At 47.9% G+C, this 12,011-nt stretch overlaps 5 protein-coding genes across 5 annotated transcripts; 2 read left to right on the top strand and 3 right to left on the bottom strand.

Annotated features, from left to right (window-relative positions):
- Window positions 1-691: 691 nt before the first annotated feature.
- VFPPC_01580 (transcription factor Zn, C2H2 / Cys6) lies at window positions 692-2,879 on the bottom strand (the record flags this gene model as incomplete). The annotated part of the gene is made up of 5 exons (XM_022428232.1): window positions 692-1,790; window positions 1,845-2,008; window positions 2,085-2,174; window positions 2,236-2,757; window positions 2,838-2,879. The coding sequence occupies 5 exons, from the start codon at window positions 2,877-2,879 to the stop codon at window positions 692-694; spliced, it is 1,917 nt and encodes a 638-aa protein (XP_022284750.1).
- Window positions 2,880-4,485: 1,606 nt separating this feature from the next.
- On the top strand, window positions 4,486-5,385 carry VFPPC_01579 (oxidoreductase CipA-like; the record flags this gene model as incomplete). The annotated part of the gene is made up of 1 exon (XM_018281377.1): window positions 4,486-5,385. One exon carries the CDS (start codon window positions 4,486-4,488, stop codon window positions 5,383-5,385), a length of 900 nt encoding a protein of 299 aa, XP_018150065.1.
- A 125-nt stretch (window positions 5,386-5,510) lies between these two features.
- VFPPC_13116 (carboxypeptidase protein) lies at window positions 5,511-6,789 on the bottom strand (the record flags this gene model as incomplete). The annotated part of the gene is made up of 3 exons (XM_018290893.1): window positions 5,511-5,925; window positions 5,993-6,483; window positions 6,553-6,789. The coding sequence occupies 3 exons, from the start codon at window positions 6,787-6,789 to the stop codon at window positions 5,511-5,513; spliced, it is 1,143 nt and encodes a 380-aa protein (XP_018150064.1).
- Window positions 6,790-7,951: 1,162 nt separating this feature from the next.
- Window positions 7,952-9,781, top strand: VFPPC_01578 (glycoside hydrolase; the record flags this gene model as incomplete). The annotated part of the gene is made up of 1 exon (XM_022428231.1): window positions 7,952-9,781. The coding sequence occupies one exon, from the start codon at window positions 7,952-7,954 to the stop codon at window positions 9,779-9,781; it is 1,830 nt and encodes a 609-aa protein (XP_022284749.1).
- Window positions 9,782-10,545: 764 nt separating this feature from the next.
- Window positions 10,546-10,995, bottom strand: VFPPC_13115 (hypothetical protein; the record flags this gene model as incomplete). The annotated part of the gene is made up of 1 exon (XM_018290892.1): window positions 10,546-10,995. One exon carries the CDS (start codon window positions 10,993-10,995, stop codon window positions 10,546-10,548), a length of 450 nt encoding a protein of 149 aa, XP_018150062.1.
- Window positions 10,996-12,011: the final 1,016 nt, after the last annotated feature.

The raw sequence follows: 12,011 nt of genomic DNA, 5'->3' as shown, positions 1-12,011 counted from the left end.
CGAGCTTTTATTCTCAAATCCACAGAAAACGTTTCCGCTGGCTTTTTCATGTAGGCAGCTGATCTGAGACCCAAAAGTTCTGCGTGACTCAATACTTCTGAGAGTATCAAGTAAGGTAGATGCCAGGGAGAATGCAGCCCACCTGAGTCTCAGACATGAAAGACTAAAATGCAACCTTTATCCACCGAACGCTGCTTCTGTCTGCGCGCTTGTTTCTGTATTCATGAACTGGAATGGAAGCTATAGTAAAATTAGTAATAAAAATACCAAATGTACACAAGCTTGGGGGAGTAGAAAAACAGACCAATCGCAAAATAGATACACAGCACTGTGCTGGAGCCAGTAGTAGAGCGTATTTACCACATCTAAGTATACATGAACACATATCAATATGTCTTACCATACAACGTACGATGCCTTTTGCTCATTTAAATATTTTTGATACCAGGTACGTGCAGGATTCTTGGCCATGTTTAGTTGCTATATGATTACTTTCTTTCATCACACCTGGAAGTAACTGTAGCTAATGTCACGATCAGCTCTACACACAAGGCAACGCCTTCTTCAGTGTAATATTGCCCCTACAAGGCTTATGATATCCCCACAGCTTCATTGGATTTGGTACTGTGTTTGCAGTACAAACCGCTATGATCCGTGTATGTATAAGAGGCAGAAGTGACTCGCCTGCTCTCTACGTCCCCAGCCAGGAGCACCGAAACAAATTGGCATCCGTAGCAGCAACTTCCCACGTCCTCCCAGCCTTTGCCAAAGCCTCAGTCCAGTCAGCAATACGCGTAGCAACCGTACACTTACACACCGGCTGACCCAAGAAAGAAATACCACCTCCGCCACCACGAATCCAGTTCTGCACATCCGGCTGTAAATGCATACCGCTGCCAGTAACATCGGCCTTTGGCGTGGAAGGATGGCACACACATACTTCCACGTCGTTCATTGTCCATGCCCAGAGCACAGTGGCGGCCGCCGACAACGCCAAGTAAACGACTGGATCGAACGCGTGTGCCGACTGCGTGGGATTGATTAGCAAGGACGACTCGTAGGCAAACCACGTTTGTAGTGATGCAACGACCGCTGTCCTCCCGTCTGATGATAACGTCCATTCTTGTATTTTGAGCACATTCTGCTGCCATAGCTGCGAGGCAGCTGTGGGTTGCATCTGTAGAGGGGCGGGGGAGAGGTACACGTCTCGCAGTGTGGGAATATCAGCGTGGAGATGGATCGTGAGGAGCAGGAGGAGCGGCCTGATATTTGAAATACATGAGTCTAGACGACTTGTAACGTCTTTTCTCCAGTTGGGACCCCGAGATGCTTCACTGCCGAGATAGCTTTTGAGAATGGTCGCTGTGTAGCCTCCTACGACGAGGGGCTTTCTTGACTCAGTGACAATTGCTTCCAATTGTTCCAGTGCAAGATACAGCTGTTGGGATAGGTCTGCCTTTTTTAACGCCGCAATATCGCGGTTCAGTGCCGTGTCCTTTTTGAGCGACCGGATGTCGTTCCACATGCCCAGCAGGCATAGCTGGATGTCCTCTGGTAGCATGCCCGAAGGTACTTGATCGGGTCTCCTCACGTCCAGTTGGGACATTTGGTAGTTGTTGCGTGACCATGGCTCGCTGCGGCTGCGGTCAAAGAATATCATGATGCCGTGTGAGTTCCACATGGCAAACGTTGATGTTAAGCCTAGCTCTAACTCGTCGCGTCGAAGCAGCGGCGGTTGATTGTACAACAGGGATAGGTAGGAATCTACTTTGAATGCGCAGGTGGCTATCCTGAAGAAGGTGTTAGGATTGAGATTTCACAGATGAGGTAGTTTGAGATCTTACCTTTTCCAGCGCTCGAGTGTTCCGAAAACCCAGGGACGAAAGTCTCCGGGGTGGTGTGCGAGGCGTTGAGACTCAATGGCGGAGCTTTGGAAGCAACCATTCATTCGTAAGGATGTAACTAGCACGCTGAACAACATGCGGGATTGTCTAATGACGCTGTCTCTCTGTTGGGACGTTAGTGATAGTAAGGCAGAAACATTGAACGATTACTTGATCCCCAAGGCAAGAAATACGACTTACTCCTGTTTCAAAAGCGAAGATGACGTTAAGAAGGGAGACTTGATACAGGTCTACTGGCCATGGGCGCGTGGGATCCAAGTCGGCGTCATTCTGGTCATAGTTAGTAAGAAGCGGTTTTCACTTAGTATTGCATATTCAAAGTGGCCATTACCAATTCCCTGTATAGTTGTCGGACAAGGTTCTCGTGAATCCTTAAAATCTGGTCTTTCAACTTGACATCCCCGTTGAGCCACAAGTCAGCCATCACAATCGTTGAAAGGACCTGAATGGAGTCTGTGGTCTCGTTGATGACTGGCGCGTGAAGAACCGGCCATCGTGGGTGAAATGTCGCCAAATAAGACTCTATTCTCGCTGTCAACCATAACCGCGGTATTGCCTGAGGTTCAGAAGGAGAACCAGGGGTTTGTTTTGTGAGAACTCTGTACAGAATGTTCAGAGCTGTTGTCTTGTCAAAGGCGAGTTGTTCATCCGCATCATGATTCTCCGAATCTTCTATTTGAAGCAAAGCAGGAGCTTCTAATGTCAACAACTCGGGAGAACTCGAGCCTAATGATGCATTGGAATCGCCATCACTCAATAAAAGGGGAAGTGGTTCAGCTTGAGCAGTGTCATCTACGGCTTCGTCCCGTCCCGCAGCAGGGTTCCCCCGGTGATACGTGCAAGACACACCCCTCTTGGCACATAATGAGCATCTGATGCCTCCGCTGCATCTCGTTTTATTGGCATGGCATGTATCACAGGCTCTGTCCCTACGGGGCTCGTGTGATGCGGTTGCACTATCATGCAGAGCGGCATGACGACGTAGAAGATCACTAGGTGTTAGTCTCATTAGTCTTGAACGGCATGAAGTAACTGTCAGGGTTTTTCTGCGGAAAGTTTTTACCTCCGTGTAAAAGACCGGCCACAGACTTGGCAACGAAATGACCTCCCTGTATGTGAGGCCTGATGTCTCCGCAGGTGTTCCTTTCGGATGAACGACTTGCCGCAATGACAAATGTGTCTAGGAGGAGTTGCTTCTGCCATGACCCGGAGGTACCGAGACAGACGGCCGAATTAACTAGCGGATAAAAAAATCGGGGAGATTATTGTACAGCCAAACGGTGGCTGGATCTCGTCAGCGATCTGATGTCTCTCCCACCCGGCGGGAGGGACCTTGCAGGACGAGATGGGAGCCGGAGTGGTGAATTGGATGCAGAATAGACATCAATGTGGAGATGAATCAATCATGGGCCGTCGACGGTGTCTGTACAACAGTCAGAATTGTCTCAATTGGTTGAATTCATACTTTTGATTGCTTCCATCCCATGCAGCTCATCTTTGGTGTTGACGTCGTGCCGGTGGGAGAAGCTGGAGATTCGTTTTACCTTTTGCCAAACAATTGAGAGGAATTGCCAATTAACTTGCTTTAAACAGATTACTAAGGTCTGCTCTTTGGTGTTTAGCTTCAGTCAATCGCAACAATACAAGCAACATAGACAACACGTCGAGCCGTGCGATATCGTAAGAATAACATGATGAATTGGGAGCTCAGACTGCCGTGTAAATGGCGAACTCGGCAAAGTGGGCTGCGTGGGATTGAAGAGTAATTGGCATGGGATAGAAATTAGAAATCCGATGCGTTATGCATTCGCGCCGGGTGTGATGTTAGCGTGGGATGTTTGTGACCAAGCCAGCCAGTTGATTCGTAGGCACACACCGGTCTGAACCCATCAGCAAATCATACCAGCTCGTCTTGTTTGAACGATCAGATGCCACTAACCCCCATTGGGCCGAAGTTATGTACGCATTTCCAGGGACAGAGGCAACACGCTCAACACGGCATCTGCTGCAGAACTCGCAAATACTAATTGCCAATTTGCTTGATATGAATGCAGTAGGCCGCAGAAGTTGTATAAACTGCTTCATCACCTGACATGTGATCGAGGTCCTACGACCGTTTCTTTCGTGCACATCTCCAATCACTTTCAATGTGGATCTTCTGCTTAATTCGGAATAGCCAAAAAATAGATTAAATTTGGCAGCTGCCGGTTTAGTATTTAGAAATCAATCAACGTCGGCATCCCACTCGGCTTCTTGATTTATCAATCTGTGACTAGGCCAAATGTTAAACCACGTCTGGATTTGGCCATCTCGGACAGTTGTATGTCATCAAGATGTCGTCTTGACCGGTTTCATTATGCTTCGCCATTGTGATGCAATATTGTATTGTAAGGATGTGGAACATTCTCGAGTTTAGAAAAGGGTATATATTTGTCGAAAGTCTGCTGTGAAAGAATGCATGTTGAATCACAATAATACACATCAAACTCTCCACCCAACGAACACACATCATTCACAACTCCAAGTATAAACACATATACCTACTCAATCCCAAACTCTTCACTCAAGTGTACCAACAAAAATGTCCGCCATCAAAAACGTCACCATTGTCGGTGCTGCCGGCAACCTTGGCACATCCGTCTTCAGCAAGCTCGTCGACTCGGGCAAGTTCAACATCCAAGTCCTAAGACGACCCGATTCCACCACTCAATATCCCGCTGGCACAAAAGTCGTAGACGTCGACTTCTCCTCTGTTGACGACCTTACAGCCGCTCTCAAGGGCCAAGATGCTGCGATTGCACTCTTCGGTGCCACCTCCCTCGGCCTTCAGTACGGGTTGATTGACGCATCCATCAAGGCCGGAGTTAAGCGTTTTATCCCCTCCGAGTTTGGCGGCGATGTAGGCCTTCCCAAGAACAGAACCTTGTTGCCTTTCATTGAAAAAGGCAAGGTCCAGGACTACTTGAGTGAGAAGTCGAAATCCTCCTCCCTCACATACACATATGTTTACAATGGCCCCTTTTTGGACTGGGGCATTCAGCATAACTTCATTCTCGATACCTCAGATTACCAGCCGACTATTTACAACGGAGGAGATGTAGTCTTTAATACTACTTCTCTGGATACCATTGCCAATGGTGTGGTTGCGGTGCTCTCACACCCAGATGAGACCAAGAATAGGGCCGTCTACCTTGGAGACTTTAAGGTGTCGCAGAATGATCTTCTAGCCATTGCGAAGAAGGTGGCACCCAACAAGCCGTGGCAGCCCAAGCACACTACTTTGGATGAAGCCACTGCCGAGGCAGACAAGAGGCTGGGTCAGGGCGTTGTGGACTATCATACCATTGCTCCGTATCTGTATCGATCTATTTTCGACCCAGAGCATGGCGGTAACTTCAAGCATAATGACAATGAGCTGTTGGGCGTGCCGAAGAAGGGCCAGAAGTTTATCGAGGAAGTGTTTGCCAAGAAGCTGGCCTAGATTGCTTGCATGCTGATAGACCAAGGATGCTAGATAAATTAATATTCTACTCAACCCGCCTGACTTGAAGCAGTGATTGTCCACCGTGTCAATGTTGCAACGGGAAGGAACCTGGCAAGTGGTCCTCAAATAAACAATGCAGCCAGAGGGCTCGTCTCGAACCACACCCGATCCTTCTGCCAGCCCCTGAGCACAAACTCCTTTCCCAACACGACCATCGCCTCTATCTGTCTCCGTGTTCCGAACAGAGGACTCCCTGGCGCTCGTCTCTTGTACCAGCCCAATAGCTGAACTCCTGAATGAATAGCGGTACGGTATGCCATGTCGTCGCTTAGTCCACCGTATCCCTCCACAAAGGCTCTGATCATCAGCAGAGCGTGGTCGATGTTGTGAAAGTGTTCACGTTCGTAAATATCGCCAATCATTTGCCCAAGGTCATAGGACCAATTTCCGAATTGGACGAATTCCCAATCTACAATGAACATCTTCAACTTCTCCGATGAGAGCACTCTACTTGACGAGTTTGTTGGCAACAGGACGCTATTTTCGCCGCCAATTAGCACGCTTATAATTGCCATTTATAGTAAGAAGAAGAGAGTGACCGTACTTTCCAGTCCAAAAGTCTCCGTGTATAAGTCCCCAACCTTGCTGGTCTTTGTCTGCGGGATTCTTCTCGAATTCTTTGGCGGCCCATTCCCTAAGAGCTTGTAGCTGCATAGCATCATCTCCTAGAATGTCGGGAAATTCTTGAAGAACCTCAATGAAGGTGCCATAAGTGATTTTGTATTTCAAGTCTCTCATAGCTTTGTTTTGATTCATCTCATTTAAGAGTCGAATCTGAGCTGGCTCTGAACCCCATGTGTGGAAAGTTCGTAGCCACGTACCAAGATGGCGTCCAATGGTTGATGCAACTGTGAGATTGAGTGTGGTATTCACCACTGGCGAAGTCATAATTGACTTCAAATCGAGCGCATTAGGAAGATCCCCTATTACCATGATATGGGTATCTCGATCAAACCAGTAGAGATGTGGTGTGGTTACTCCCATGGCGCCGGCGGGAAAGGTATTCAATGCCTCAAGCATAGACTCTTCAACAAGCTAATCATATTGTGTCAGTAAACTCAACGGTGTAGCTACAGTCTAGTTTGTATCGGGTTGTTAACTTACGCATCGAGACAAATCAAGCGGAAAGTCTTTGTTCCCGGGCACATGGCACTTTGAGTGCTTGATGATTACAGTATTGTTCAAGCCATTTGGACTTGTAATTGGCTGGACGAGGGTGCCGCGAAATACGAAATTGGTCGTGCCGGCGGTCATACGTACCAGCGACGAGCAAGCGTAGGGCGAATGTTCAAGCGCTTCCTTGATCATCGCAATGACAGCAGTTTCCTCCAATTGTGCCATCTCGGCCTCGGCCAAAGAACTTGGTTCCAGAAGATGGGTATAAGACGGATTCCCTGTTGCGGTTGTGCATTATGTATATGGAGCAACGAATATGTTTTGCCATGCCGTTTCATTTTGTAAAGTGCAGAATGACTCTTCATGATGACTCTCTTCTATCTGCATCGTAATCTCGTCTAGTGTTTGAGAAGTTAAGAGTCATCGTGGTGCAGGCCCAGGCCCATAGTAATTGGCCGAATTCCGAGGCTCCACACTCAGTCAAAGGAAGGAGCAGTTGGCTGGTTTTTATTTATTTGAAGACGAGGGATTGACTCGTCTTCGCAATCGCCAGCTTCTCCCACACGTCGCGACTTTGGCATTTGGGTGTCCATGAACGCCAACCGAGGAGCACCGACATGTCTTCCGTTACTGATGGCATTTATCCAACCGAACCATCATGCAGCTAGTGGGAAAGCGTCGGATAACAGAGGAAAGCAGCTGGGAGCATATTGACAGTGCTGGTCAGCATGGGGTCGGTACTTGCCATTTGATGGCTCAACCAGGATTGTGTCTGGTTCGTCTGTTGGTGAGATAAACACGCCTTGGCTAAAACAAGCACAACCATTTCCCCAGACTTGATCTCCAATCCACAGCTCGAACAATCCACATCGTCATTGTTCAGTGGAGCCAATTAACAAGCTCGACTTCTCCAAGAGGAACAGGTTAAGCTCCAGACGTCGCGGGGAAATACAAAACAAAACCCCACGCGGGGAAATGAGTCCATATCTGCTCCAACTTGACGACGGCAAAAAGTCCGGACACGATGTGGGCCACAAAGCCTGCATCACCAACCATCACAGTCAATTTCTCCGTTCAATCTTCCCCCCATCCAATTACACTAACATGAAGATCACAGGGTGGTTAAGCCGAACATCTGCCATGGTCGCAAAATATGTACCGTACGGCAAATTTGAACTCGACATCAGTGGCGCGGTGACGTCTCCAGACTTCAATCGGTCCGATGGGTAAATACGGCGAATGTTGTGCTTTGAAGTTCTCTTAGAGTCTTCACCATGGCATGGAGTGTTCACGATCCAACTATTTATACTGATGGACGACCGATAAAGCTGTTTAATTCACAAAGTATGAAGTTTGACAGATTTGATGGTCAATCACCCACTACATTATGAAGAGCTCTCTTCTTTTGGGTCAAGCCTTGCTGGCTTACATGACCTCGGCACAACAAGTATACATACCAGCAGAAGGGCCAACACCACGACCCCAATGCAAACACTCCAAGACAAAGGAGCCTCATTATTCTTATAAGCCCTTCAGCTTTACTCTAACGGAAACTGTCCGCCATGCCACCTCGGTGCCTGCTCCAACTGCCACCACAACATATGCTCCTCCGCCTGAGTCTGTATCGACATTAGTCCCATCTCTATCCTACACGACATGGGGCAAATGGGATCGCAATGCCACGAGCAAAGCAAACGACACAAATGATCCATATGGCCAGGCTGCTTGGACGGCCCTTTGGCAACATGCCAATCCACCCAACTTTACCGAAAAAGCTGTATACAGTACCACTGTGTCTCCAACACCAGTTCCCACCAGTGACTTGGTGCTCCCTCCCAGAGACTACTTTGGGCCTACCGACTGTTACAATTTCCCAGCCAACTTTTCCTTTGGCGTTGCCAGTTCGGCCTCTCAGATTGAGGGAGCTACTGCTGAAGAAGGCAAATCCCCTTCTCTCATGGACATTCTGGTTCAGGACTCTCGGCCAAAATCCTACACCACAAATGAGCACTACTACCTTTACAAGCAGGACATTGAGCGTGTTGCAGCAATGGGCGCCAAGTACTTTTCCTTCAGTCTCGCATGGACTCGTATCCTACCGTTCGCTCTGCCTGGAACCCCTGTGAACAAAGAGGGCATTGATCACTACAACGACGTCATCAACTTCATTCTGGAAAAGGGCATGATCCCCGTCGTCACTCTGCTACACTTTGATACGCCGCTCCAATTCTACGGTAGTAACCTTACCACGGCTGCGGACAAACCCGAGATTGGATATGTCAACGGTGCTTATCAAAACGAGACCTTCCCAGACGCCTTTGTTCACTACGCCAAGGTTGCCATGACCCATTACGCCGACAGGGTGCCCATCTGGTTCACGTTCAACGAGCCCCTGCTCTACTCATACAATGCCAAGTCTATCGACCACGTTATCAAGTCCCACGCCCGCGTCTACCACTTCTACAAGGAGGAGCTGAAGGGCACAGGACGCATCTCCCTTAAGTTCAACAACAACTTTGGCGTGCCGCGAGATCCAAAGAGCAAGGCTGACGTATCTGCCACTAACCACTTCAATTCAATCCAACTTGGCCCTTTCTGCGATCCCATCTACCTGGGCAAGGATTACCCCGAATCCTTCAAGAAGACCTTCCCCGACTACGTCAAGCTAAGCAAAAAAGATCTGGAGTACATTGGAGGCACTGCCGACTTCCTCGGCATCGATCCATACACCGCAACCGTGGTGTCGCCCCCGGTGGCAAACGACGCCAACAGCGTGCTAGACTGTGCGACCAACTCGTCATCCACCTTCAGGCCATACTGCGTGAATCAGACGTCCGTCAACGTCTACGGCTGGGACATTGGCTATCGCTCACAGTCATACGTGTACATTACCCCTACATACCTGCGAAGCTACCTCAACTACCTATACAATACGTGGAAGACGCCCGTTGCCATTACGGAATTCGGATTCCCCGTTTTTGCAGAGTCAGAGAAGGGCCTCTCTGATCAGCTGTTTGACTCGCCTCGAAGTGTCTACTACTTGAGCTACATGTCGGAGGTTCTCAAGGCCATTTGGGAGGATGGCGTTGAAGTGGTTGGTGCGTATGCTTGGTCTTTTGCTGATAATTGGGAGTTTGGCGACTATGATGCCCAGTTTGGGTTACAGGTCGTGAATCGTACGACGCAGACGAGGTATTTTAAGAAGAGCTTTTTTTGATCTGGTTGATTTCATGAGGGCGAGAGGGGCATAGGCTTGGTGGATGTCTGTAATGAATCAATCTTTGCAATGGGAATGAGCAATCATCAATTTTTCTCTTGGAAGGAATTCTGAGTCTTGTCATCTTTGCCTTTTGAACAAGAATAACGCACAGTGTAGTCATGTTGCTGTGTCACACGGGAAGTGGTACGTGCCAATGGCAATCCGCCGCACTAAATAAGGGATGAATCACGACTCGAGACTATTCTGCTCTGTCAGTGAACCAATATATCCAATGTATGTTAGTATACGCTGCGGTATGCGGTATCATTTATGAGTTCAAATACTCTCGACCCCTACTACAGTACATAATAATCATGAGCATAGCAAGTTAGCCAGTTGAGACCAAAAGGGGCGACAGGAAACACATCAAGCACGCATTCACACATTCAGCGAAGAGAGTGGTCAAAGATGACGCCAAAAAAAAAAAACTCCAATTCAAAACTATCCAACTCCAAACTCCTGTCCCTCGCACAATTTAAACAATTCCATCTATAACCTTCTATTCCGTGCACAACTTAATCACAGTCTGAGTAATTCCATCTCCAACCTTTCATCCCACGGATAATTCAATCACAGTCCGAATAACTCCATCTCCAAGTTTTTATCCCAAACACAATTCAATAACAATCTAAAAAAAAGAATCGAGCTCAGAAGCTCAGCAAGGCACGATGCTTGCTCTGTATGCCTGCCTCAATGTACTCTTTGTTTCCATCTTGGCAGCATCAGTCTTCCTCATCATAGACAGGAATTCGCGTGAGAACCCAAACCGCGTGTTCGGGAGTATTCTCAGTCTTTTCGACAAGCCTGATGCCTGCCTCGTCACGGAGTTTCTTACTCATGCCCAAGTTCTTCATAGCGCGGTTGAGTGCGCGGCGCATGCCACCGTCAGTGTAAGTTGGGACCCTGAAGCACAGTCTTCTAGGGCCAGGAGTTCTTGGGGCAATGATCTTGTTGTGCTGGATGCTGGTAACCCGGATATAGCCAGGGTTGGTGTCATCCCAGTACATAGTGTGAGAGGGACAGCTGTCGTCCTGGCGAGTGCTCCATTCGAGAGTGCAGCGTCCTTCGCAGTTGACTCTCACTTCTGCGCCGGGGAGTTCAAGTTTGCCGTCCCAGTCGAGGACTGTGGCAATTTGGTCAAGGAGCATGGCGGCGGCAGTTTTGAAAGCCATTGTTTAAGGATTGTAAGGAAGTTGTATAGAAGTGTGAGTATGTGAAGATATGTTTTGTAGTGCTCAGTGAGACTGAAAGTAGAAGCTTTGCTTGTGGTTTGTTTTGTAGTGCTCAGTGAGACTGATGCGAGAAGTTTTGCTTGTGGTTTGTTTTGTAGAACGCAGTGAGATTAGTGGTATCAGAAGCTTGGTTTGTGGTATGAAGAATGCAAGATGAGCTGGATCAGGTTTCTAGAAATGGGGAAATTGGGGTTCGTTATATAGACAAAACATCGTACTCGGAAAGATAATAACCTTTGGCCATTCGATTAACGTTTATGTATCGTCTGCGTTTGAAACGATATCGACGAACCGCTTCTTGTGATCCATACGAAGGGGGGGAAGTTAAAACCTGACCAAGACAGCGTGACAAATGACACGTACTTCTCTTTTAACGTTTGGAAGTACACTCAATGTTTGACGATAAGTAAATTGTTCGATTTAACACTTGTACTCTAAGAAGACTTGACTGTCCCGGTGTGTTCTTAACATCTGCTGAAGCGAGGTGTACCCGTCAAAAGTCCACACAATTTGCAAAAGATACTACTATGATACAACTTGATACAAATTGATACAAATTAGATTTCTGCCAGCATGTCATGACCCGTACTGTTGGCTTTCATCAGCTGGTCCCACCAAAAATTCGTTCTGGCTACCTGAAGTCGTTCCCAATAGAATTTAGCATAACTTTCTGCATCATAGCCTCCAGCAATGTCTCTTTCATACTGGCAAAATATTCTCCTAGCCACCCCATCCAGCTCGTCAACACTTGTTGGCTGTGTCAATATAATTGTTGTTTCCTGGTGGCTTTCACGTGTGCTGGTATTTTGCGTCCTACTTCGGGCAATTTGCGGTGCGCCAACGTTTCTACGTTGAACAGCCCTTGCGGGTGTGCTAGTGGATTTGAGCGTTTTCGTTTCTGTTTTGGTATCCGTGTAAAACGGAAGCCTTCGACGTCGCGGCATGAGCTGTCTAAA

The sequence above is a fragment of the Pochonia chlamydosporia genome, chromosome 1, assembly GCF_001653235.2.
Source record: "Pochonia chlamydosporia 170 chromosome 1, whole genome shotgun sequence".
In the NCBI taxonomy this organism is placed as follows: Eukaryota; Fungi; Ascomycota; class Sordariomycetes; order Hypocreales; family Clavicipitaceae; genus Pochonia; species Pochonia chlamydosporia.
Note: the sequence above shows the minus strand (reverse complement) of the source record. Positions and strands in the feature narration are given on the sequence as shown.